A 27,560-nucleotide genomic window follows, 5' to 3' on the forward strand; every position below is an offset into this window, starting at 1 on the left:
TTGAGCCCCTTAGTAATTGAGGCCAATACCACATGGTCAACCTGGAAATCAAATACACACATGCAACAGACTCAGCAGGTTTTGTTTACATATCTGTACATTTGCATATTTGTAACAACAGTTAAAGAAAACACAGTCATGAATTTGGTAGGAAAAGAAAGGGTAAATGTGAAAGTCGCTGGAGGGAAGAAAGGGAAGGGAGAAATGATCCGATTATATTTTAACTAAATTTAAAACATCAAAAAACATCAAATTCATCTTAAACAAATACTTTGAAAAATATAAAAAGAGATTTATAATATTTGGACATGATATCTAATTAATAGTAAAAGTATTACAAACCAAAGGACCAGCAATAGTCCTGGGCCACACTTTATGTAGAATTGTCATACACTTTCCTATATCAATGATTTTCATGAGCATATTTTCTTTACATCAAATGCTTCCCCCAAATGCTTTTCCATTCCTTGTATCCGCTCATAAGAGTTGTTTTTCTTCTATGTCCATAGCTCCAGTAATGGAATTGCCTGGGACAGTAGGGTAATAAAGAAAGACAAGAAGATAGACACACAAACACAGGCAGAAATGCTGGTGTCAGATTACCTGGTTTCTCAGATGGAGAAACCACAGTACCCCAGAAACTAAGCAACAGAAAAGAAAAAGAATAAAAGGGGAAAATGTAAATAAAAATGAGCAAAGACTGGTAGCATGTAAGGAAGCACTACCTCAAGATACAATAAAAACAGAAAAGAAAAAGAAAAGAAAAGAAAAGAAATTCAGACAACTTAACACATTTCCAGGACATGAGAGGCCAAGATAGATGCCTTCAGCATCAAAGATAACCCTAAAGAAAAGCAAGCAAGCAATAAAGAAAGAGGTCGAGGTTGCTGCAGAAATGGCTCAGTCATTAAGTATAGACTGCTCTCGTAGACAATCCATGATTGGTTCCTAGCACCCACAGGGTCTGGGACAAGTGTTTCTAATTCAAGTTCCAAGGGATTCTGACTCCCTCTTTTGGCTTTCTTGGCCACTTCAGACACACAAGAAATAAACCTACATGTGGGCAAGATCCTCATACACAAAAAATAAAAATAAATCTTTACAAAAAAGAAAACAAGAGGAAAGCAACGAGGAAAGTGAAAGAGGAGGGAAGGAAAAGAGCAGGAGGAAGAATAGAAAGAAAGTGAGGTTGGGGAAAACAAGAGAGCAGAACAGGACAAAGCTAGTTTACAAAATTGAAGTTATATTTTAAATAAATATAAAAGTGATGTAGTTCGGTGAATAAAGGTACTTGTCCCCAAGCCTGATGATCTAAGTTCAATTCCTGGAACCCACATGGTGGAAAGAAAGAACTCTTGCAATCTGTCTTCTGACCTCTACACATATGATATGGAATGCATGAACATACATGGTAATTAGAAAAATTTAAGATAGTAATGGAAAGACAATGGGCACAGTTAAAATATATATTTCTAAGTGGTCTCTCGCATGATTATAGGTGCAACATCTGTCTGTTTGTCGTCACTTGTCTTGGCTCAGGTCAAGAGTTTTCTAAACGTCCTCACCTTCTTCTATTATTTTCCATTGATTTGTCTTTGTCCCAGTACTGTGTTGGTATTGTTACTGCTTCTCTGTAACATTACTTAAACTTAGGTATAACAGTACCTTCATCATCTGTTACTCAGTGATGTTTTGTGTGTCTGAAGTCTTATGAATTTTGAGAACCTTTTCTACTTCCATGAAGAATGATATTAGAATCTTGATAGGGATTACATTCTGTAAATTGCATTTGGTATGATGGCCATTTTCACAGTATTAATTCTTCTTTTTTTCTTTTTTTTATTTAGAGAATACTTTATTAGTTTTTGTAATCAAACCCACGTAGATAAGACCTTACATATTTAATACACTGTGTTACCCCTGTACAAATGGAAAAAAATTTAGTTCAACATTTCTAGACCAATATGGCTGTTAATTTCTGTACAATGGCAACTCAACACGGTAAACTGGGATACTTTTTTCCAAAGTTTCCAAAAATCAAATTATATATATATATATATGTATATATATATATATATATATATATATATATTATTATGCATCCATAGCAGCAACAGCTTTTCCAGTTTCTGCAGTGATGTGAACAAAATTGTAGAGACATCTAGAACACTCCATTTTTTTTTTTAAAAAGTAAAAAACAAAATCCCAGGAAACAGCATAGTTCTGTTACTCTTATGGTACCTGGCACCAATTTTTTTTAATTAGCTTCTCAGTCATCATCTGGGAGGAAACCATTCTGAGCAACATCATTAAAAACAGCTCTGATAAAGCATGGTCACTACTATGTATCACAAAGCAGGCCCACATATGAGTGAGTACATATCATATTTGTCTTTTTGTGATTGGGTTACCTCGCTCAGAATGGTTTCTTCGAGTTCCATCCATTTTCCTGCAAATTTCAAGGTTTCATTGTTTTTTCTGCTGAGTAGTACTCCATTGTATAAATTACCACATTTTCTCTATCCATTCTTTGGTTGAGGGGCATCTAGGCTGCTTCCAGTTTCTGGCTATTACATAATACTGCTATGAACATGACTGAACACATGTCCTTGTTATATGAATGTGCTTCTTTTGGGTATATCCTATGAGTGGAATTTCTGGATCTTGTGGTAGAATGATTCCCATTTTCTTGAGGAGTCGCCATACAGATTTCCAAAGTGGCTGTACAAGTTGGCACTCCCACCAGCAGTGGAGGAGTGTTCCTCTTTCTCCGCATCCACTCCAGCATAAACTGTCAATGGTATTCTTGATTTTAGCCATTCTGACAAGAGTAAGATAGTATCTCATAGTTGTTTATGAGTATGAGAGTTATTTACATATTTTAGTGAAATCTTCATTTTCTCTTGAATATTTTCAATATTTCACTATACAAGTCTTTGATTACCCTGGTTTGGTCTATTTCAGGATTGGAGCAGGGCTTTGAAACAATTGTGAATAAGATTGTTTCCCTAATTTCTTCAGCATATTCGCTATAGGCATGTAGGGGTTAGTTTTGTGTCCTGTAATTTTGATGAAAGTGTTTATCAGTTCAGTTTTGAGTGGAATGTTTACCATGTCTTATGTATGAATTATTCCATTTGGTTAGTTTTGTGTCTTTCCATTTTGCAGAAAGTATTTATCAGTTCAAGTTTTGGGTGGAATATTTGTTCTGTCTTATGCAAAGAATTATATTATCTGTAAATACGGATAAGTTTACCTCTTCCTTTCATATTTATGTAATTTTTATTTGCATCTTTTGTTTTATTGCTTTAGGTAAGAATTTCAATATAACAATAAATGAGAGTGGAGAAAGTGCCTTGGGATCTCACATTGTCTCACCTCAAGTTAGGACCCATTCCTTCCTACTTTCTAGGCTATCTGAGAAAGAAATATCCTTCTCTGAGCTTTTGGAATCACTTAAGTTGCCCATATCACTGTCCCACCCCAGAACTCTCTGTAACTACCCAAGAAGTCCTTGTAACGGACACATTTCTAGTAGGTGACTTTACTCAACTTAATTATTAACCATAACTGAGGAGGAATGGAAAATATTCTATGATAAAAACAGACTCAAATCATGTATGACCATCATATAAACCTTACAAAGATTTTTGGAAGGAATACTTCAGAACAAAGAGAAACACTGTAGATATAGAGCTATAGAGTGACATCAGGATGGTAAGAAGGGATGACTTTGATACCATACTGTCACCAATGGACAGGACATCCAGAAAGGAAAAAAAGAAAGAAACAAACAGGAAATTATCAGAAACCAAATGGGCATAACAGATATCTACAGGATGCTCCGTAACACTACAGAAAATATTCAAATTGATAAATGTATTAAATTCAAAATTCTTATGCGTACCTCAACAGAGGCCAGAAAGGCATTGGACGAAAATCCAACATCCTTTTCATGGTTAAAGTGCCAGAGAAAATAGAACTGGAGGGAACATTCCTCAAAATATTACAGGCCATATATGACAAATTCACACCTTTAAATGAAGAAAAACTTGAACCAACCCTATTAAAATCAGGAACAAAAGACTGCTAACTGTCTTTACTCTTATTTAAAATAGTGCTCAAAGTTCTAGTCAGAGCACAAAACAAGATAATTGAAACAAAATCATGCAAATATGAAAAGAAGCAGTCAAATTATCACTATTTGGAGATGATGTGATACTTTAAAAGATGCCAAGAACCTTGCCAGAAAATTCCTAGAAATTCCTGCACTTTCCACAAAGTTGCTGGATACAAAATCAACATATAAACAAGCTTTTTAGTTTCCCAATGTTCCATTTGTCTATTGTTGACATTAATTCATGGGGATTTTGTTTGCAGTTTTATTGAACCTGTAAAATGTTGTTGAAAGAATGGAGTTCTATTTAGAGTGCATCCTAAATTTTCTAGCACTTTAAGGATTCAGGTTTCAAAATAATGTCTTTGATCTACTTCTAGTTGACATTTTGTTCAGGGTGCTAGAAATGGATCTAATTCCATTCTACGTGTGGACATTGAGTTTTCCTAGACCATTTGTGGAAGAATCTGTCTTTCCTCCAGAGAAGTATTTTTGTAGAAATCTAGGTAGTAATAATTGTATGGATCTGGATCTGGATCTTCAGTGCTATGCCAATGGCCCAATTTTCTGCCAATGTTTTGCTGTTTAACTACTCTTTCTCTACAATATTACCCAAGAAGAGATATGATAGTCATTCCATCATTATCCTTTTTTTCTCAAGATTTCTTTGTCTATCCAGGGGGGGTATTCACAAAAACACACACACACACAAACACACACACACACACACACACACACACACACACACACACACACACTGTTCTTTTAATAAATCTTTATTCAGATATTCAATATATATATATATATATATATATATATATATATACACTAATTTTTAAATTTGTTTAGGGTGTTTATTGCTGTTGTTCTTGCTTGAAGAGTATATGATCTAGTTTTTCATATCTCCAGATCCTTTTTTTCCTTCTTTTTTTCTTTTTCAATAATTTATTTACTAATATTTTTTAGTTTCTCCCTCTTAATTAAAAATATATTCTTTTCTTATGCAATGCATCTTGATTATAGTTTTCCCTCCCTCTACTTGGATTATTTTTTCTAGTTCCATCCATTTGTCTGCAAATTTTATGACATCATTTTTTTAACAGCTGAAAATACTCTATTGTGTAAATGTAGCAATTTTCTTTATCCATTCTTTAGTTGAGGAACATCTAGGTTATTTCCAGTTTCTGACTGTCATGAATAGAGCAGCAATGGACATGGTTGAATAAGTGTCCTTGTAGTAAGATCTGGTTTTATGTTGAGGTGTTTGATCCATTTGGATTTGAGTTTTGTACAGGGTGATAGTTATAAATCTTTCTGCTTTGTTCTACATAAAGACATCCACTTTTCCCAGCAGCATTTGTTGAAGATGTTGTGTTTTATTCCAGTGTCTATTTATGGCTTCATTGTCAAAAAAGCACGTGTCCATAGGTGTGTGGGTTTATGTCTAGGTCTTTGATTCAATTCCATTGATCAACATGTCTGTTTTTGTGTAGCACCATGCTGTTTTTATTATTACAGCTCTGTAGTACAACTTGAAATCTGGTATGGTTATACCTCCAGCAGTTCTTTTATTAGTAAAGAGTGTTTTTAGTAATCCTGTCTTGTTTTGTTTGGTTTTGAGGTTTAGGAATTTTTTTGTTTGATTCCGTATGTTTTTCATACTGTCTTCTTTCTCAGTATTTTCCAAATAGTTATCACGGCACCAAAAGAAGCTAAAACCCAGATCAAGTCGTATTACCCACACTTGGAAATATGTGAGATATTGTGTATCTTGGCATTTAGTCAGGGGTTGGAAAAATTGGAATCTGTTGGTTTAAATGAGGCTTGAATGTTATATATAAATATACATGCAAATATATAGTAACCCATCCTTATTTGTTTGGATTCTAGAATCACTGCCAAGTTGTGTATAATCAATTTAAATTAAGCAATTTAGATCTCAAATTCTGGAACTGGGGAGACAGCTCAGTTGATGAAGTCCTTGTGCAAATATGAGGAAATAGATTCAGACTCCGTTGAACAACATAAAAGTCAGGTGGATGTTATCCATCTTAAATCCCAGCACTGAGGGGCAGAGGGCAGAGATAGGTAGATTCAAGGAACTCACTTGGCCAGCCAGTTTAGACATAACAGCAAATTTCAAGTTCAATGAGAGATGTTGCCTAAATAAAACAAAAGGTGGAAAGGGGTCTCTACATGCTTCCACAGAGAAAACCAAACCAGCTCAGATGCTTGTACACACGCACAATTACACACACACACACACACACACACACACACACACACACACACACACACACACACACACACACACACACACACACACACCACGGACACAAAGAACAGTAAGAGTCAGTAGTACCCAAGCTTGATTTTAAGCTACCAATTTACTTTTTATGGCTATCAAACATTTTGAATATTACTTACTTGTTCCAATACTTCCAAATTTCTTATTAGAATCGACTGTATGGCATTTATGATTATTGCTTAATTTTGATTTGTTCTTTTTATTAGATGGTTTCCGAAAGACGATGTCACTGCAGAGTGAAAATACCAGCGATGAGAAGAAAATACCTATGGAATTTCAGCATCCCCTCTTCAAAAAAGGAGGAGCATGTCTTCTTGAAAACATTAAGCGAAAGGTAGGAAGGGAACTTCTGTCTTACTTTTCCCTAGGATTTAGGGTAGCATTCAGTCCTTACTTACCCTAAACATTTCATGATTTCTCTTACCATGAAGCTGCTGGAATTGGGAACTGGTGGCTAACTACTTTTTTGGGTTCCTGTAAACATATTGCGTAGGTATTAGTTTACACCAAAATTTTTTGTGCTCTATTTTATTTTTCTGTGACTTTTTTTACTATGTAGATATTGATACAACATGTTTAGGAAATAAGCAGATGGGGCTAGGATAGATTATGAAATAGGAACTTGAATGATGAATACTAAAGAAAATAACTACAGGCTCTATCTGCCTCAAACTCACAGTGATCCACCTGCCTCTTTCTCCCAATTGCTGGGAATAAAGGTGTGTGCCACCACATCCAGCTTAATTCTGTCTTTTAAATATGATTGTATTTAGTTACATCCATTTTTCTACAGACAACAAAACTTCATTGTTCTTTACCATTGAAAAGAACATCCATCATGTACATGTACAACTGCTTCTTTACCCACATTCTGTTCCTGCACACCTACTTTGCTTCCATAATGTAACTATTATGAATAAGACTGAAAATGACATTCATTCACAGATGTCTCTGTAGTATATTGACTTTAATTAGGTGGCTCATTGCTGGAAGAGGGTAATTGTCTATCTCAGTAGTCACTAGGTGCCTATAGTTCTTTGCTAGGGATCGGGTCCTGTGAAAGTTCTTTCTTTGACTTTGGCATGTCTATCCATATTGCTATTATTCTGGTCTTATTTATGGAGCTGTTTTTGGTTTTGTTTGGGGTTTTTGTTGTTTGTTGGAGACACTATTTCAAAGCAGACTTTCTGATAATCTGGCTTTAAATTTTTTTTCTGCAACCTCTTCTGTGATGTTCCCTGAACTATAGATGCAGGGTCTGTGATGTAATGTCTACTTTGGAGCTGCATTTCTCACAATCCATTGATCTCTGCATTGTTCCCATTTTCTGTTATGCTTTCTATTTTTGGTTAAATAAAACATTCTTGATGAGGGGTGATAGCTGCGGGTATAAGAATAAGATTTAAAATATAGTAAGGAATTATACTGGTCTTGCAAAGTGCAAATAGTAAATAATATTCTAAATCCCATGAACTCACTAGCCCAGGACGTTGGCTAGGTTTTTAGTACCAGGCATGATTTTTCTCCTGTTGAACAACCTTAAGTCCAATTAGACAGCTGTTGGTTGTCACTCATTCAAAAGCCTCCTTCTTTTCCATGTAGCTTTATGGTGCCAGAAAATATTGTGCATCTGAGTTAGGTCAGGCAAGGGGACCTCATGAATGAAGAGTTCATGGCCACAGGTCTAGAAATAGGCTCATTAGTTTGCAGATGGCATATGGTTAGGGGAAGTAAAGAAAGAGAAGTTACTTACACAGGAAATGTAGCTTTCACACAGAGGCCATGGCTTTGAGATAGGTTCTTGTCTTTCTGTCATTTGGTTAGTCACACCAGGGGTCTGTCAATCTGGTTTATCTTCTCAAAGAGTCAGCTCTTAGATTTATTGGTTCTTTGTATTATTTTCTTTGTTTCTATTTGATTACTCTCCTCTGATTTTTATTATTTCTTGCCATTGACTGCATTTGGATATGGTTTGTCCTTGCTTGTCCACATTTTTGAGTTGCATCATTAAGTCAATTATTTGTGCTTTTTCTGATTTTTACTGTAGTCACTTGGAGGTATAAATTTCCCTCATGAGACTTTTTTCTAATGTGTACTGAATGTTTTGTTGTACTGTGTTTTCATTTTCATTTAATTCCATAAATGTTTTTTATTTCTGTCTTGATTTCTTCCTTGATCCAGTCATCATTCAGGAATGTGTTGTTTAATCTCCAGATCTCCAGGAGTTTGTGTATTTACAAGAGATTTTTTTCATCAACTTTAAGTTTTCTTGCTTTCCTGCTCAGTAGGATACAAGGAGTTATTTCTATCTTTTGGAAATTTCAAAGATTTATTTTGTGTCCCACAGTGCGTTCAATTTTAGAAAAGCTTCTATGTGCTACTGAGTATCATGTGTATTCTTTTGTGTCGGATGGAATATTCTGTAGGTGTCTGTTGAGTCCATTTGATGTATGATGTCATATATTTCTGATTATTGTGATTTTTAGCCAGGTTACCTGTCTATTCAAAAAAAGAGAAGTATTGGAATCATCTATACAATTGTGGTTGTTATTAATCTGTCACTGATCTCAATCATACACATTTTATGAAATTGTTGTACCAGAATTTGGTGCACATATGTTTGGAATTGTATGCCCTTTTGATTAATTGTTCCCTTGATTTGAATGATGTGTCATTTATCTCTTCTAATCAATTTTACTTTAATGTCTACTTTATCAGACACTAAGATAGCAACACCTGCTTGCTTCCTGGCCCCGTTTGTTTTCAGCACTTTTTTTTTTAACCATCCCCTCACTTTAAGGTGGTTCCCATTTTAAAATCAAAATGAGTTTCTTGAGAGAACAGAAATACAAATTTTGTTACTTGATCCATTCAGTGATCCCATGCCTTTTGATTGTAGAGTTGAGGCCATCTATATTTAAATATTATTGGAAGATGCATGTTGATTGCATTCTTTTTGTTTGTGTGTGCTCTTAATTGTACTGTTTCAGTAATTATATCATCAAATACTTTCTTTCTATGGTGTTTCAGCTATGCTTAATCCTCTCTTCAGATTAAAGTACTGTTTCCAATATTCTAATATACTCTGTACGGCTGGCTTAATAAAAATGAATTCTCTTAGGTTTTTTATATGGTGTACTTGTTTTTCTTTCTCTGTCAACTATGACAGATAGCTTTCCTGGATACCCTAGTATAGGTTGGTATTTGTTTTCTTTAGAACTTGGATTACATTATTTCAACCTTTTCTGGCTTTCAAAGTTTCCTTTGAGAGATCAACTGTTATTCTGATGTATTTTTCTTTCTATGTGATGCGTAGCTTTTCTCTTGCTGTTTTCTATGGCTTTTTGTTCTGTATATTTTCAGTTTTAATTACTATACATAAAACCAGTGGTAAAGGTTTTTTCTGTTCCATTTGCTTAGGAAAAAAAACAATTCCATCTTTTCACCTTAAGAATTGTCATTTGTTTGGAAGCAAGAAATCAATAAATCTTGTTTTTAACCTAATCTTTTAGTCTTTGTCTTTTGCCTAGGGAGTTAATACCCTTCATAATCAAGAGTTATTGTTGAAAGATGTGTGTTAATTCCTGATATTTTATTGTTTTGTGGTTTGGGGCTTTTCTTATTCCTCTAGCTATTATAGAAGTGTCATTTATTTTTCCTGTGGCCCTATGAATGTCTTCAGTTTTGTTCCAAAGGACTCTTTGAAGTATCTTCCATAGAGCTGGCTTAGTAGTCATGAATGCCTTTAGCCTGTTTTTATCATGAAAAGGTTTTCTTTTCCTTTAAATTCTTACATATAGTTTTACTCCATATAATATTTTGGGATGGTAGTTGTCTTTCAGAACTTGAACTATATCATCTCCTGGTTTTTAGATTTTCCCCATTGTTACTGTTACTCTCACAAGCCTGCTTCTGTAGGTGAAGTCTCTTGTGCTTCTTTCAACATACTTTTTTGGTGTCTGTAGTTAGTGATTTAGTTGAAGGATAGTTCTTTCATGACCATTTTTTGTTTGTGTCTTAAATGCTTCTTATATCTAGATTGTCATCTCTTTTCAAAACACTGGGAAATTTTCTGCAATGATTTTGCTGAAAACATTTACTATACCTTCAAAATCAAAATTTCTTCCTCTTTTATAACATTTTTTTTAATTTTTATTTTAGAAGCACTCTTATTTACATATCCATTCCCTCACCCTCCCATCCTCCCAAGCTCCCCAACGTCCCCCCAACCCACCCCCACTCACTATACCAACAATTCTTAGATTTGATGTTATCTTGGATGATGTATATCCAGAATGTATCAGCCATACTTTTGGGTTAATTCATCTGGGACCTCTTTGGAATATTCTGATTCCTTAACTTCAATCACAAGTACTGTATCTTGTCCTTGAAACATTCTGCTCTTGTCATTCTACAGAGATTTTCATTTCATTTGTATTCTTTCTTTTCTAATATTTCAGTTTGGTTTTTCTTCAATGTTGCAATATTTGGATTCTTTTTCGTAACTTATATTTACTTTATCATTTCCTTGAACTATTTGAGTCCTGTTATTAGAATTCCTTCAGTTTGTCTTCCTTAATTTCTTTGAACGTATTATAATCATATTTTTGAGTCACCTAACTGAAATTTCATGTAACTAATTCTTTTTTTTTCGAGACAGGGTTTCTCTGTGTAGCTTTGAAGCCTATCCTGGCACTCGCTCTAGAGACCAGGCTGGCCTCGAACTCACAGAGATTCGCCTGCCTCTGCCTCCCGAGTGCTGGGATTAAAGGCGTGCACCACCAACGCCCGGTACCAATTCTTACTAGAGACTAATTTTATGGGATTAGTAATTTTGGAAGGACTAATGTTGCTTTGGTTTTTCAAATTATGGCTTTCCATTGGGTTTTGTATATCTGGAGTTAAGCTGTTGGCTGAGTTTATTTATTTTTAAATTTCATTATGATTAATTAATTTTAAATCATCCTTATTATTTCAGGGGCAATTTTTAGTCTTTACAGGTGGAGCTATGTAGTTATAAGGTTGAGGTATTATTTTTATCTGCAAGACTGTTAATGAGGACACCAGATTTGATCTTTAGTATTCCCCAGAGTTCCAATATTGTGAAAAAAAAAAAAAAACACTAACAAAGGATAGGCTTTCAATAGCAGTCCAGTATTAGCCAAATAAAAAGTTATTTTTTCCTGCACAATGATTGTTTTAGGAACTAAGGGGACACAGATATTAGTATGTGTACTAACATATTGGTTGCTTTTGATATGAGTGGAAAGAAAAAATAAGCAAGTAGCAACAGTAACAGCAACAGAAAGAACTCAGGTTAAGAGTAGTAGTGTTTGATATTTGTTTAAGAAAAAGTGAGGAGAGAAGTATATATGCAAAAGGAACAAGAAGTAGGCAAATGGGGAGGGAAATATGAAACAGTCTTACTAAAGGTTAATTGAGAAAGGAGACATATGCAAACATTGCCAGCCTATATTCTTTGGGAAAGGGAATCCTAAAAAGAAAGAGTAGGGAAGGAGAGTGGGAGAGAGAATGTGAATGAGGATAAATACGGAGTAGAGAGTTTTGTTGCTTGGCTCCCAGAATTCTGACTTACACTAGCCATCTTGTTATTGCTTCTATGCTTTCTTCCTGGAGATTAGGTTATTCTGGACAGTGGGGAGGGCTTCGTGGTTGGAGTCTCAGATGCTGGTAATATTTCTGAGCAGTTCTCAGGTATCAGGTTACTAATGTTGGACTCATATCTCGGGGGGGGGGGAGGTTGCTTCTGTTATTTGGTGAGTGGCTTAGGACCCATACCCCTCACCAGCAAAAGTGGCAAATCCAATTTAGTTTCTGCCTTGCTGATTTCTGACTCAAACACTGTCTAGGAGAATTCCACCAAGTTCAGCATGTAGTCTTGTGTCATTTACTCTGAGCTTCCTGTGGGGGGGGTACAGTTCACATAAGGTCACAGTGGCCATGGCATTACCTCCCCAAGGGTCTTTTTGAAGTGACTCCGTGTAGCTTTTCTCATCTGAGACTGTTTCTGACACTCCAATAACCATTTGGCACTGCACAGCCCCATTTGGAGGCACTGGTATGCTTTAGCAGCACTACTTACCTCTCAGACCATGAACCCACTCACACTGTGTCCCTGTTCCACCGAACCTGTGTCTCTGTACTGAAAGCACAGAAGGTCTCCTTTTGATACTACATTTTGAAGAAAAAATTTACACAGTAGAGTGTGTTGAGCAAAAATTATCCTTCAGGGGTACAGGAGAAATGAGAGAGAGAGAGAGAGAGAGAGAGAGAGAGAGAGAGAGAGAGAGAGAGAGAGAGAGAGAGAGAATACATTTATTATCATTGGACCTACCTTATAAAAATTAAAGGATGTTCCAGGACCATGGGTGACACCTAAAATAGCCACATAATCAAAAGCCTCACTGTAGTATAGGTGGTAATCTTCCATAGCCAGAGAGATCAATTTTAATTTTCATATTGTAGACATTAACATAACCGATGAAAACAAAAATGTTTTTGACTCTCCCCCCCAAAAATTAATAATATGAAGTGGTCATCAGAAAAATGGATTTTTAAAGTAAAGCAGGTTGTGTTTTTCTTATACCAAATTGAAGCAGCCTTCATTTTCGTCGTGGTAATCTTGGAATAATAGTTTCTATTCTACGAGGAAGAAAAATGAAAACCAGTGCTTCACTGAGTCATTTTTCAATCCCATTTGAAAAGGGTGTCATGTTCAGACATCACTGATTCTACTGAGCACATAATTTTTTTGGTCTAATTAAGAATAATTTTAAGACATATGACCTGAGGAGTATTTAATTTGAGATTAAAACTTCTACATGGGGAACAGTGATTCTCATATCTCATTAGTTAGTGAAAGTAATAATATGTAAAAGAGATACCATATTTTTATTTTAATTTCTTATGACCAAAAAAGACATAATTTTTGTAGCAGTGGCTTGGCAGCTTTTATTCCATTAGTTTGGTGAATATTACAGAAAGTATATGTATTGTCTGAAGAGGAGATGCCTAGTTTATGAGCTATCCGGGGGTAGGCAATTTGTTTTTCATCACAGAATCAAAAGAGAGTCCTGGATCATTGCTAATATAATTGCTCCTTCTTCTTAATCCTAATAAAACATACTATCTTCGCTGCTCATTTGCAGTTTGCTACATTCCACTTGTCATGGCCATCAGTTTTTCAAATTTAAATGTCCAATTTCTCTCCAGGCTGTTAATTATACACCAGTATTTCACAGATCATCTTATTCTTCAGACACATTTACAGCAGGTAAAACAAGGCAAAAGTGTCTATTCACAATTTTGAAGTTTTACTTTGATGGACCAGGAGCCTCCAGTTCCTATTCGTAGTAGTGGTATGATATAAAGCTTCAATTTAGAATAACCGATAATGCTTTATTGTATTAAATGTTTATTTTTATTGATTCTCTCATCTATATTAAAAAAGTTTTAATAAGCTTTTGTTATGCCCATACTGTGATATTTGGAATGAATGAAACTTTTTAAAGTTCTATTAACTATGGCGATAATGCATTTAGACCTTTGGAAACAATCCACAGTCAAATCATTAAAGCTGTTCTAAGCACCACCTGCAAAATAAATTTTCACATTATTATAGGAATTATTATGCATTAAGTTCTATAACCATAGTATGTTGTTTCATTTCATTAAAAACCATAGTTTAATATGCTTATAACACAGCAGGCCAAAAATGAATGTGTAGTCTACTGTGGGTTATTTCTGAGAGTTAACCACATTTCACATTATTCATGAGATAAAACTACTCCATGATAATTCTCATAATCACTCCCATCAGGAAAAGGAAGGAAAGGTTCAGAGTTCAACTCTAAGCAAAATGAGATGTATGTATAATAGAATGTTTCTAAATTAATATATAGTGTGTCAAAGTCACATATAATGATATATACTGGGTTTAGTTATGTTACAGTACTTACTATAAATTGTATTTTGTTGTCCCTGTAAGGTATTGTCATTTTGATAGGGATAGAAATTCTGCCATACGCAGTTAGTGTTTTTGTCTTTCTTTTCTTTTTTGGTGGAGGGGGGTGAGGCATTTTCAGCCTCAAACTTATGATCTCCCTTCTTCTTTCTTCAGCCTCCAGAGTGCTGGTGTTATAGATGTGTGCCAATACAATTGTGATATATTCATATATGTGATATATTACATATATATATATATATGTAATGTGTGTCTGATATTATATATATATATATATATATATATATATATATATATATATGTTCTGGTTTTATTGAAAGTCTTCCATGTGTAAGATATTCTTGAAATCGGGAAGAAGTATAGTCAGAAACTATATTTTTAATTTCTTATTTAATTTTTTTATGTGTGGGTATTTTGCCTGCATGTCTACCTATCATGAACATGTAGTTCTTACGGAGGCCAGAAGAGGGTGTCATGTCTCCTGAGACTTGAGTTACAGAATAACCTGGGTCCTCCAGAAGAGCAGCCAGTACTATGAACTGATGAACCATCTCTCCAGCCTCCTAATCTTTCAGGGGCTTTGAAGATAGTGGAAGCATAATAATGTATGTAATAACTATAATATGAAGCATGCACACTGTAGTACTATAATTGAGGTGCATTTACAGAATTAAATGTCTTTTTCCCCATTAGTCATGCTTTTTTTCCTTTCTCATTAGTGCTCATAACAGATAGTTAATGGTTTGCCAAATTTTTAACCAGCGTGACTGTACTGTTCCTTCTTTAGGTGCCAACAATAAAAATTGAAGATACCAGCCTCTTCTCTGATGAGTTTCAGAAAATTCTGACTGAAATGCAAGAGATGAGAGAGATGCAGAGCAACATGGATGCCAGATATGAACAAATGAAACAGTGGGTGTTAATCTGTTTCTAGTGCCTGATTCCAATTTTAAGTTTCATTACTTCAGAGTTCTGAAACTCCACTCTTATTTTACATGGAACGTTTTAGTGTGATGTCTTCTAAGTAAAAACACAACACTGAATCAAATTATTTAATTCTGGAATTGCTAATAATGAGACAGTAGCTCAACTATAATCAAAACTATGTGATTGTACAAATCAGAAGTAAAATTACAGGAATATAAGACAGCAACAGAAATATGAGTACTAAGCTGGAGAGAAATTTCCATTTTAACTAAGAAAGAAAACTAGAGAAGTTCTTTAAATGTATACATTCTCTATTTAAGTACTCTAACATACATGCCTAATGCATTTACTGATTCTTCCTTCAGTCCTTTTTATTTCAGTTTAGCCTATGAAATACTTTCTTTAAAATATTCTTCAGCGTTTTATGAGGAATCAGAGTCCATAATACACCCTGCAATGCCTGATACAGGAAGACTTTTACTCAGGCAGTAATATTGTAAGGCAAATTTTAACTATCTAGATATTTGCACAGTAATGACTCTGAGAAAATATTGGAATCCATTATTTACCTTAGAGGAGGTATGTGTGGTGTGTTTTTAGCAAATATTCATCAGTATTCAAATTCAAATTGAATTTTTCTGAAATCTTTCTGTGACGTGCAAATGAACCTTTAATTTCATGAGTCTATCTTTTGTATTTGACTTAGTAAATTGAGCTTTTCATATACAGCAACATAGAAAGGAGAAGAGTGAAGAAAATAGAAGTACTTTTCATCAACATTGAAAAGAAACCACGATTTTCATTGAAATTGAACATGAGCCAGTCCTTCATGTTAATTTTGGATGTCAATCTGCTGTTGAATGTTAAGCATTACATATGTTTATGCCATATGGGAGATAATGTTCCAATGAGTTCTGGCTGGTTTTATATGCAAACAAGTCAAAACACTACTCCTAAATAGTGAATAAATTAGCCTTCTGAGATTCCTTCTAAGCAAATACTTGTAATACTTTCCTATTGTCAAACTCATTATTTTATATCATACTTAGAACTAATTCCTGGAAGAATTTAGGTGCCCACAATAAAAACTGAAGATGTTAGAAACTATATGGTGAATTTAAAAAGGTAACTAGTTCTTAGAAGCTGTCACTGGACCCATTCATCTGCTCCTCTTACTAGTGTAGCCATTTTCTATTCGTGAGTTTATAATTTAACTACATGACTCCCTTCCCTCTCCTCTCTCCAAATTCTCCCATATATTCACCCCCACTTATTTTTTATTAATTGCTATTAATGCATATACATATATTCCTAAATATAACCTGATCAGGCTGTATAATGCTGACCACATTTGGGCAATCATGTTGTTGAGACTTTATGGGAATAGCCTCTGAATATAAATACAAATAACTGAATATAAAGAAAGAGAGTAAGATTATTGTTTGAGTCTCTTCTAAAAATAAGATTATTGCATACTAAAATCCCAATTAACATGAAATTCTGTATACAGAAAATCAAGATGTATATGTACCTTAAGGATTTTATGAAGCCAATTTTATTTTAATGATATAGAACCAGAATCTAATTCTCTATATCCAAAGCAACAAAGCTTTCTTAAAAATATTGTTCTACTTTTACTAACATTTGAAAAAGATTATTGGTTAAGAGGATGACATTTTATATTTTATCAAAATAATGGCTTTCTTTCTGTTGATTTTGCCAGACATTTGGTTACTTAAGAAATTTGGTTTTAACAAATAAAAGTTTAGTTAAATATCTTCATGTCAGTCTGTTAAATGCCCACTTTATATGAAGTTATTCTCTAACACAACTTTTGTACTTTTATCACCCTCTGCATAAAGCTAAGTGTCTGAAATGTATCTAAATTCTATGTACAAGTTTGTAGGTAGAGTTAAAGGCACGTAAATTTATATATGCAAAGCAACCAGCAAATGCTGTCTTTAAAACAGTATATATTTACATCAGCAATTCAATAAATAAATACCAAAAATCTTTTTTCTTCATGTTACCTATAATCACCCCCCATCAAAATGAACATATTGTCATTTGGGTAGTCCTCTTATTTAAAACCTGACCCTCATCTATTTGATTTGGCTAATAAGAATGTTTGTTGCCAGTTGCCAGAATTAGAAGCTGGCTTCTGTGTGCTGTCCCTGAGGAAATATTCCCAAAAGATTTCACTTCAGTAATGCTGATCACCTCTTACTCACAGCTGATTCCTCAATCCCACATGACCAGCATCAATTCTATCAGTAAAGCAAAGGTTTCACTTCCAAAGATTTCTGGTCCAAAATATCATAGGAATGACCATGATTGTGTCTTTGCTTCCTTCTGCAACTTTCCAGGCCAGATCTCCATTGCCTTCATTGCTGTCAGTGTTATCATTAAATTAACAACAAGTCATTAAGCTGTAAATATTAAATGATGTTTCCAGCCAAGAACTCCAAAATCCTTCACAATCCTCCCCCAAATAAACAATCAGGCCCATTGCAGTAATATCCCACTCTTGCTACAACAATCTAGATTAATTAGGCAGGATTCTTAAAAGGTACAGAACCGATATGTTAAAAGCAGGATATTTGCTAAACTGCCTTACAAGATGCAGTTTGGGTAGTTCAACAATGGCTATCTCACATTGGAGAGACTGAGACTCCAGTAGTTACTCAGTTTACAAGGCTGAATTCCTCAGCAGTCCCAATCTGGTGATTGAGTCTGGAGGATTACTGAATAACTGCTGATCTCCATCCCACAAATTGTACCTATGCTGGTGAAGGACTGCCTCAGAAACAGGATAGATGAACTTGCTGGTGAGGATGAGGACGAGCAGGCAAAAGCAAAGCTTCCTTTCTTCCATGTCCTTTGATGAGGGTATGGAACAGAGTTAGGGTGGTTCTTCTTGGTTCTAATAATCTGATTAGGAAAATCCCTCACATGAGTGCCCAAAAGCTTGGGTTTTATTGATTCCAGATGTAGTCAAGTTGACAACCAAGATCAGCAGTCACAAATCCATTCCTAGTCAACTTATATACATATGGAATATAATCTTCTACAAGTTAAACAATTTAGTCTCTACAAATGACAGATATTTTGTTTTAATTTATCTTCTAAAATGGCATACTTTTTTGCTTAACATAACAGAAGTGAAATGGTAGTCTTTACATGGGAAGGTAAGGGGTCAGAAAGATATTATAGACAATGAATAAATTCTGGTATTCTTTTTTCTTTATATTTCTTTATTTTTATTTCATTTTACATTCCACCCAAAGTTCTCCCTCCCATCCCTCCTCCTGCCCCCTTGCCTCCCTACCAGCTCCACCCCATCCACTCCTTCCAACAGGAAAGGTATTTTATTCCAGTAGTCCTGCTAACACTTTCGAGGTTTTGTGTTCATGTTTCTAATTGTATCATTACTATTATATGTGAACAGAGATAACTAGACATATTCAAACATGGTGCATTTCAAGCAGTGTCTCTCTAATAATTAAAATTATCAGAGGCAGCATATCTGTGAGCACGTACATTCAACTTTGTTTATAAGGCTGTTTATTCTTTTTTCATTCATTTATTTAGTTCATAAATAAAGTCATGCACAATTATGATACATAATATAGTATGTTCACAATGGCATGGCTAAATTAAACCAATTAACATGTTATATAACACATATTCATCATTTTTGTTTTGAGAACAGTTAAAGTATACTATCTCACAACTTTTAAAATATAGCATATTGTTATCAACCATATTTATCATGCTCTCAGTAGACTTCAAGACTTCAGAGAGTCCATGCCTCTTGTCCAACTGCAGTTTTATATCCTTAAACCAATCGTGTCCCCATTGTTAAAAGTCCCACACTGAAACCTAATAGCCACAATTCTGCTATCTGTTCCCATAAGTTCATCATTTCTAGGTTACACATAAAATTGAAATTGTGTGACATTTGTCTTCCAGTATGTCACTTTTTTTTGGCAAGCATATAACTTTACTACTTACTCAAGATGAAATCAAATTTGCATGCACAGGTGAGCACTCACTGAAACACCTTGGATTCATCATATATTTGAGTTTCAATTATATATATATATATATATATATATATATATATATATATATCAATAATGGCAATATGTTATGCATCCATAGCAGCAAAAGCTTTTCCAGGTTCTGCAGTCCTTTGAACAAAATTGTAGAGACATCCAGCACACTCCATTTTAAAAAAACAAAAAACAAACAAAAACAAAAAGCAAACAAACAACAACAAAAAAAGTACTCTTGTGGTACTTGGCACCATTTTTTTTAATTAGCTTCTCAGTCATCATCTGGAAGGAAACCATTCTGAGCAACATCATTAAAAACAGCTCTGATAAAGCATGGTCACTACTATGTATCATAAAGCAGGTACACATATGAGTGAGTATATATGATGTTTGTCTTTTTGTGATTGGGTTACCTCGCTCAGAATGGTTTCTTCTAGTTCCATCCATTTTCCTGCAAATTTCAAGATTCCATTGTTTTTTGTTTTTTTTGTTTTTTTGTTTTTTTTTGGCTGAGTAGTACTCCATTGTGTAAATTACCACAATTCCTCTATCCATTCTTCGGTTGAGGGGCATCTAGGCTGCTTCCAGTTTCTGGCTATTACAAATAATGCTGCTATGAACATGGTTGAACATATGTCCTTCTTATATGAATGTGCTTCTTTTGGGTATATGCCTAGGAGTGGAATTGCTGGATCTTGTGATAGACTCATTCAAATTTTCTTGAGGAGTCGCCACACTGATTTCCACAGTGGCTGTACAAGTTGGCACTCCCACCAGCAGTGGAGGAGTGTTCCTCTTTCTCAGCATCCTCTCCAGCATAAACTGCCATTGGTATTCTTGATTTTAGCCATTCTGAAAGGAGTAAGATGGTATCTCAGAGTAGTTTTGATTTGCATTTCCCTGATGACTAAGGATGTTGAACGTTTTCTCATGTGTCTTTCAGCAATTTTAGATTCCTCTATTGAGAATTGTCTATTAGTTCTGTACCCCACTTTTTAATTGGGTTGTTTGGTGTTTGGGGGACTAGCTTCTTGAGTTCATTGTATATTTTGAAGATCAGCCTTCTGTTAGATGTGGGGTGGGTGAATATCTTTTCCCAGTTTGTGGGCTGCCGTTTTGTCTTGCTGACTGTCTCCTTTGCCTTACAGAAGCTTCTCAGTTTCAGGAGGTCCCATTTATTAATTGTTGACCTCAGTGTCTGTGCTACTGGTGTAATGTTCATGAATCGGTCTCCTGTACCGATTAATTCAAGAGTATTTCTCACTTTGTCTTCTAATAGGATCAGTGTAGCTGGATTTATGTTGATAACTTTGATCCATTTTGACTTAAGTTTTGTGCAAGGCAATAGGCTTGGGTCTAACTGCAGTCTTCTACATGTCTGCAACCAGTTATTCCAGCACCATTTGTTGAAGATGTTCTCTTTGTTCCACCGTATAAATTTGGATTGTTTGTCAAAAATCAGGTGTTCATAGGTGTGTGGGGTAATATCAGGGTTTTCAATTCTATTCCATTGGTCTATCAGTCTATTTTTGTGCCAATACCAAACTGTTTTCAGGACTATAGCTCTGTAATAGAGCTTGAAGTCAGGGATGGTGATGCCTCCAGAAGTTCCTTTATTGTATAGGGATGATTTGGCTATCCTGGGTCTTTTGTTTCTCCATATAAAGTTGAGAATTGTTCTTTCAAGGTCTGTGAAGAATTGTGTTGGGATTTTGATGGGGATTGCATTGAATCTGTAGATTGCTTTTGGCAAGATTGCCATTTTTACTATGTTGATCCTACCTATCCAAGAGCATGGGAGATCTTTCCATTTTCTGGTATCTTCTTTAATTTCTTTCTTTAGAGACTCAAAATTCTTACAGTACAGGTCTTTCACTTTTTTGGTTAGTGTTACTCCAAGGTATTTTATGTTGTTAGTGGCAATTGTAAAGGGTGATGCTTGTCTGATTTCTTTCTCCACCAATGTGTCATCCATATATAGTAGGGCTACAGATTTTTTTGAATTAATCTTGTATCCTGCCACTTTATTGAAGGTGTTTATCAGCTGTAGGAGTTCCCTGGTTGATTTTTCGGGTCACTTATGTAGACTATCATATCATCTGCAAATAGTGAGAGTTTGACTTCTCCCTTTCCAATTTGTATTCCCTTGATCTCCTTTTGTTGTCTTATTGCTCTAGCTAGAACTTCCAGGACAATATTGAAGAGGTATGGAGAGAGTGGACAGCCTTGTCTTGTACCTGATTTTAGAGGAATTGCATTGAGTTCTCTCCATTTAATTTGATGTTAGCTGTTGGCTTGCTGTATATTGCTTTTATTATGTTGAGGTATGTTCCTGTTATCCCCGGTTTCTCCAGGAGCTTTATCATGAAGGGATGTTGGATTTTGTCAAAGGCTTTTTCGGCATCCAGTGAGATGATCATGTGATTTTTTTCCTCAGTCTGTTTATATGGTGGATTACATTAATATCCATGACCATTAATGGTCTTAACTCCCCTATAAAAAGACAGAGATTAGCAGAACAGATAAGAAGACAGAATCGTTCCTTCTGCTGCTTACAAGAAACTCACCTCAACCTCAAGACAGACGGTACCTAAGAATTAAAGGTTGGGGAAAGATCTTCCAATCAAATGGACCCAAGAAACAAGCAGGGGTAGCAATCCTAATATCCAACAAATTGGACTTTAAATTAAAATCAGTCAAAAGAGATGAATAAGGTCATTTCCTACTCATCACAATAGAAATCCATCAGGATGAAGTCTCAATTCTGAACATTTATGCCCCAAATACAAAGGCATCCACGTTTCTAAAAGAAACATTACTAAAACTCAAATCACACATAAAACCACACACACTTATAGTGGGAGATTTCAACACCCACCTCTTGCCACTGGACAGGAACACCAGACAGAAACTGAACAAAGAAATAAAAGAACTAATAAAAGTTATGGCGCAATTGGACTTAACAGATATCTATAGAACATTCCACCCAAATACAAAACAATTTACCTTCTCAGCGCCACATGGAACCTTCTCTAAAATCAACCATTGATTATTGCTCATTCTTGTTTGTTTTTGATTTGGTGATGGTGGCAAGATTATGTGTGCTATTCTATCCCTTTTTTTCTTTTGACTGTTGGAAAATTGGGAGTATCTATTGCCTATATTTTCTGGTTGTAGTTAACTTCCTTGGGTTGCAGTTTACCTTCCAGTACTTTCTGTAGGGCTGGATTGGTGGATATGTATTGTTTGAATCTGGTTTTATTATGGAATATCTTGTTTTCTCCATCTATAATGATTGAAAGCTTTGCTGGGTATAGTAGTCTGGGCTGGCATCCATGGTCTCTTAGTGTAGGTAGAATATTGATCCAGGACCTTCTGGCTTTCAGAGTTTCCAAGGAAAAGTCAGGGGTGATTCTGATAGGTTTGCCTTTATAGGTTACTTGACCTTTTTCCTTTGCTGCTCTTAATATTTTCTCTTTGTTGTGTATGCTTGGTGTTTTGATTATTATGTGGCGAGGTGACCTTTTTTTTGGTCCAGTCTATTTGGTGTTCTGTAGGCTTCTTGTATTTTCATTGGCATGTCTTTCTTTAGGTTGGGAAAGTTTTCTTCTATGATTTTGTTGACTATGTTTTCTGTGCCTTTGAGTTGGATTTCTTCACCTTCTTCTATACCTATTATTCTTAGGTTTGGTCTTTTCACAGTATCCCATATTTCCTGGATATTTTGTGTTAGGGATTTGTTGGACTTGAGATTTTCTTTGGTTGATGAATCTATTTCCACTAGTGTGTCTTCAACTCCTGAGATTCTCTCTTCCATCTCTTGTTTTCTGTTGGTTATGCTTACATCTGTAGTTCCTGATTGTTTACCCAGTTTTTCTGTTTCCAGCATTGCCTCAGATTGTGCTTTCTTTATTGTCTCTATTTCAGTTTTTAGGTCTTGAACTGTTTCTTGTATTTTTGGTTTGTTTTGTCTTCAATTTCTTTAAGGGATTTTCTCATGTCCTCTTTGAGGTCCTCTATCATTCTCCTGAAGATGTTTTTAAGGTCATTCTCTTCTGGTTCATCTGCATCGTGATGTTGAGGTCTTACTGGTGTATGGTTCCTAGTCTCAGGTGGTGTCATATTGGGTTTTCTGTTGTTGGATGTGCTTTTACCTTGTCCTCTTCTCATGCTTTCTTCTGGTGAGTGTAACAAGTGTTTCTTGTTCTCCTGGTGGGTGTGGGACCACGGTTCCCTTCTGGTAGATTCAAACAGATCCAATACTCTGATGTCGGTTCTCTTCTCGTGGATGGAGGTGTCACTGTTACCCGGGTGTTGGCAATGTCCGGGCATGCTGAGTCCCACCGGGTGGGCAGTTGGAGGTAGAGCTGTCACCGGGCCTCGGGGTGTCGGATCCTGCTGCCGAACTCCGTATGGTCACTTGTGTCAGATGACTCTGAGCATCGACGATGAACTAGTACTGGAAACAGTTCCTGGCCTACCTGGCCCAGCGGATGGAGGCCGGGCTGCCTCTGGGTGTTCGGTGTTCGGAACTCACCGCCGCCGCTGAACTTGGTCTGGCAGGCAGGTCGCTTGCCTCAGATGAATCTGCGCAGCGATAATGAACCGGAACTGGAAACAATGCTGTTTATTCTTAAAACACAAAACTCAATGAAAATTTGTATATAAAAACTAATTCAGTATTAGAAATGTAATCTGATAGCATGTGTCTCTTGTATTATTTAATAGAAGCCTGAATGTGATAGTTTTATATAAAACTACCAACCTGGAGATTTATTTATTCTCATTTATTTTTATAAAATCTTTTCTTCCTCAAGTGATTGAAGTTAATTAATAAGGAATTTGTTTTGTTTTCTTAAGTCTAGAAAAGTAATAAGGTAGGATTGTGAGAAAACTAAATATCACATCTGTCATTTGATTGATCACTGAAGTTCCAAACTATGAGGTTAATCTGAGCTTTCAAAAATGTAGATGGAGTTGAGATGCAACTTAGTGGTAGAATGATTTCCTAGCATGTATAGTGCTTTAGGTTATTATCAGCACGACTAAAACCTCATTGCTCTAAAATCTGTGTGAACTAATTAACTAGTAAAGGCAGTGATTTTTAAACTAAAAGGCAGTAATATTCTACTAGGACAATACAGGTATAATTTTATGAAGAACATAATGATACTATTAATTCAGATAATTCAGCATATTTTTAGATATTTTATTTTCAAAGTTCTAAAGAACACTAACATCTTTCTCCATTTAAGTAATCTATTTTTGTTTCAGGGACTATTCAGGCCTATGTGTTGAAATGACAAACTTAAGAAAAAAGTACTGTGAGCAACAGCAACTCTTAACACAGGTATAAGTTTTTTTAAAAGTAGTCTTTGTTTTTCTTTTCTAGGAATTATTTTTATTTGATGGCACTCTGTGCATAAATATAAAATATTTACAATATAAAGTCATGCAAAAGCTAAATGATTATGCAAAGTTATACTTTCTAGAACCTCTCACAACCTTCATGTTTTACTATTGATTTCCCTAAATATTGAGAATGGTGTTAGAGTTAAAACAGTGTGTTATTTTCAGGTACTCCATTTTATCTTGGATTTGATGAATGAAAACCATTCCATACTAAAAAAGAGGAAAAGGTGAGTTTGCTGACTCTGAGTATTCTTCAGAAGCATCCTTATTCTCTTGTCTAGTTCTGAACACGTCATAATGCATGGATTAAGTATGTGCCACCAGAGTACCTGCTAAGGAAAGCAAAACATATTATTATCCAGCAGTAAACCTACTGTCATAGTTAGGGTTTTATTGCTGTAAAGAGACACCATGACCATGGCAACTCCTACAAAGCAAACATTTAATTACAGCTAGCTTACAGTTAAGAGGTTTAGTCCATTGTCATCATGGTGGAACATGGAAGTGCGCAGGCAGACATGGTGCTGGAGAAGGAGCTGAGAGTCTTACATCTTGACCTATAGGAAGCAGAAGGAAAAACTGTTTGCCACACTGTGTGTAGCTTGAGCATATAAGACTTCAAAACCCAACTCCACAGTGATACACTTCCTCCAACAGGGCCACACTTACTTCAACTAGGCCACATCTCCTAATAGTGCCAATGCCTGTGAGCCAATGTTGAGTCTATGGTGACCTTTCCTATTAAAATTATCACACCCACTATGAAAATAGAATACCTGCTCACTAAAAATCATTCAAAACTTTCTCCTTAAGAACCAATTGTATTAGGAATTAAATGAACACTTACAGCATGGTGTGAACTAATATATTAGTTATTGTATTGTGAATGGAAGTAGAAATAAAAACACTGGGACTAGTGGTTAACTTTAGATTGCTATGCAGGAAATAAAAGAATGGAACATTACACAAAGGAAAGTGATTAAAGAAAAAAAGAACAAAAAAGGAAGGATATGGGAATTTTGGTTAAAGATGTAGTGAAAAACGGAGAGTATAAATATGCACTCATACAAAGTATAACAGTCTCATTTCCCAGGAGGTTGAACCATTGAGACCATGTAAACCAAGCTAGGCTATGTTCTTTGGAGGAGGTAAAAGAAGAAGGCAAGTGTACAAAGAAATGAGTGGGTGGGACAAATACAAGATATAAACAATGGAGGACCAAGCTGGCCTGCTATTTTTCCCAGAATACTATTTAAATAAGGAAAAATGAGGGCTGAGTGAAGATCTGCCACAAGGATAGACATATCAGCATGCACTCTCACCTCACTGGATGGCTGATAGTGGGACTGAAGTCTATAATTGAAGATTTCTATTTGAATCTTGTAATACTATTGTGGTATGTGGTGATTGTTTTATATTTACATAATTCTTTATTTTCAGTTTATATTCTACTTGAGAAATAATATTTCCATTTCCTGATATATCCAGTTAATTATTTCAGTATAGAATCATATATTCATAACTTATCTCAAGGATTATAATCCTTACTAAAATATATCCATTAATATATCCAGACAACATTATAGTTAATATCTATCTTGAACATAATAAAAATGTCACAGGCTTTATCTATCTTTTGTCTTCCCCAGCTCTTGAATCAAGTATAATTTAAGGAGCTTTTACTCTTTGCTATAGTTTTAGATTACAAGGTGTACTAGAAGATTTAAACATTTTGGGAGGTGGCTCAATGACTCTTTTAAGTGACCTCTCACTTAAATGTGCAGTTCCCTTTACCTCTGACTCTAAGACCTATAGCACTAATTTCTAATGGAAATCTTATGTCAAAGAATGACTAAAATGTAGATTTTACGCAACACAGCTGACTGACCACTGTAGTATTAATATAGCTTAAGACATTAAATTTGTGGGTCTCATTGCAGGTCACTATCAGTGCTATCTGGAGTTTCAGATTCTGAATGGGATCGCCAGTATTTACATATTCCAGACGACAAGAAGAAAGAAGCTGTAAGATTTTGAAGTAAAATGGTGGTGGTGGATGAGTTAAAAAACAAACATTTGGCTGGGTGTTGGTGGCACACACTTTTAATCTCAGCACTCAGAAGGCAGAGGCAGGCAGATCTCTGTGACTTCTAGGCCAGCCTGGTCTACAGACAGAGTTTCAGGACAGCCTCCAAAGTAATACAGAGAAACCATGTCTCGATAAACCAAAAAAAAATTTAGTTGTCAGTAAATTTTATAATTCTAGTTTCTGTTATTTTTATATAATTGTTAAATAGTTTGTATGGGAATTGCATCAATTATGATCCAAGAAATACTAGATATATTCTAGGAGCATAGCTAGCTCTAATTTTCTCTAATCTTTGTATTTAGATGGAGATAGTAAAAGATGGTTATGAACTTGTTGAAGACAAATATAAGAGCCTCCTTGACAGAGTCATACCAATTTTTAAAGAATCCAAAAAGTTAATTTCATCTGTAGACAAGCCAAGTGGAGATGATGGGTAAGCAGATTTGTGGGCAATATATTGATAATGAAGCATTATACTGGTAATACATTAGCAATATATTATTCATTTGTATATATTTATCATATAGTAGTAGTTGAAGCCATTTAAATGCTTATTCCCCTACACAAAAACAAAAATACTTACAAAGCAGTTTGACCTGGATTTTATTACTGCAGAACAGCACACTCACAACAGTATATATATTTGAAATTCTTGTAGAAAAATA

General features: G+C 35.2%; 1 protein-coding gene across 1 annotated transcript in view; it reads left to right on the forward strand.

The window, feature by feature from the left end:
- LOC100752243 (heat shock factor protein 3) overlaps positions 1-27,560 on the forward strand; it is a 62,187-nt gene that overhangs the window by 22,239 nt on the left and 12,388 nt on the right. The window contains exons 3-8 of the mRNA XM_027431909.2: positions 6,632-6,759; positions 15,197-15,321; positions 24,669-24,744; positions 24,972-25,033; positions 26,747-26,831; positions 27,198-27,328. Of these exons, the coding sequence (XP_027287710.1) occupies positions 6,632-6,759; positions 15,197-15,321; positions 24,669-24,744; positions 24,972-25,033; positions 26,747-26,831; positions 27,198-27,328 (607 nt within the window). The remainder of the gene's footprint in view (positions 1-6,631; positions 6,760-15,196; positions 15,322-24,668; positions 24,745-24,971; positions 25,034-26,746; positions 26,832-27,197; positions 27,329-27,560) is intronic.

Source organism: Cricetulus griseus, chromosome X, assembly GCF_003668045.3.
Source record: "Cricetulus griseus strain 17A/GY chromosome X, alternate assembly CriGri-PICRH-1.0, whole genome shotgun sequence".
Classification (NCBI taxonomy): Eukaryota; Metazoa; Chordata; class Mammalia; order Rodentia; family Cricetidae; genus Cricetulus; species Cricetulus griseus.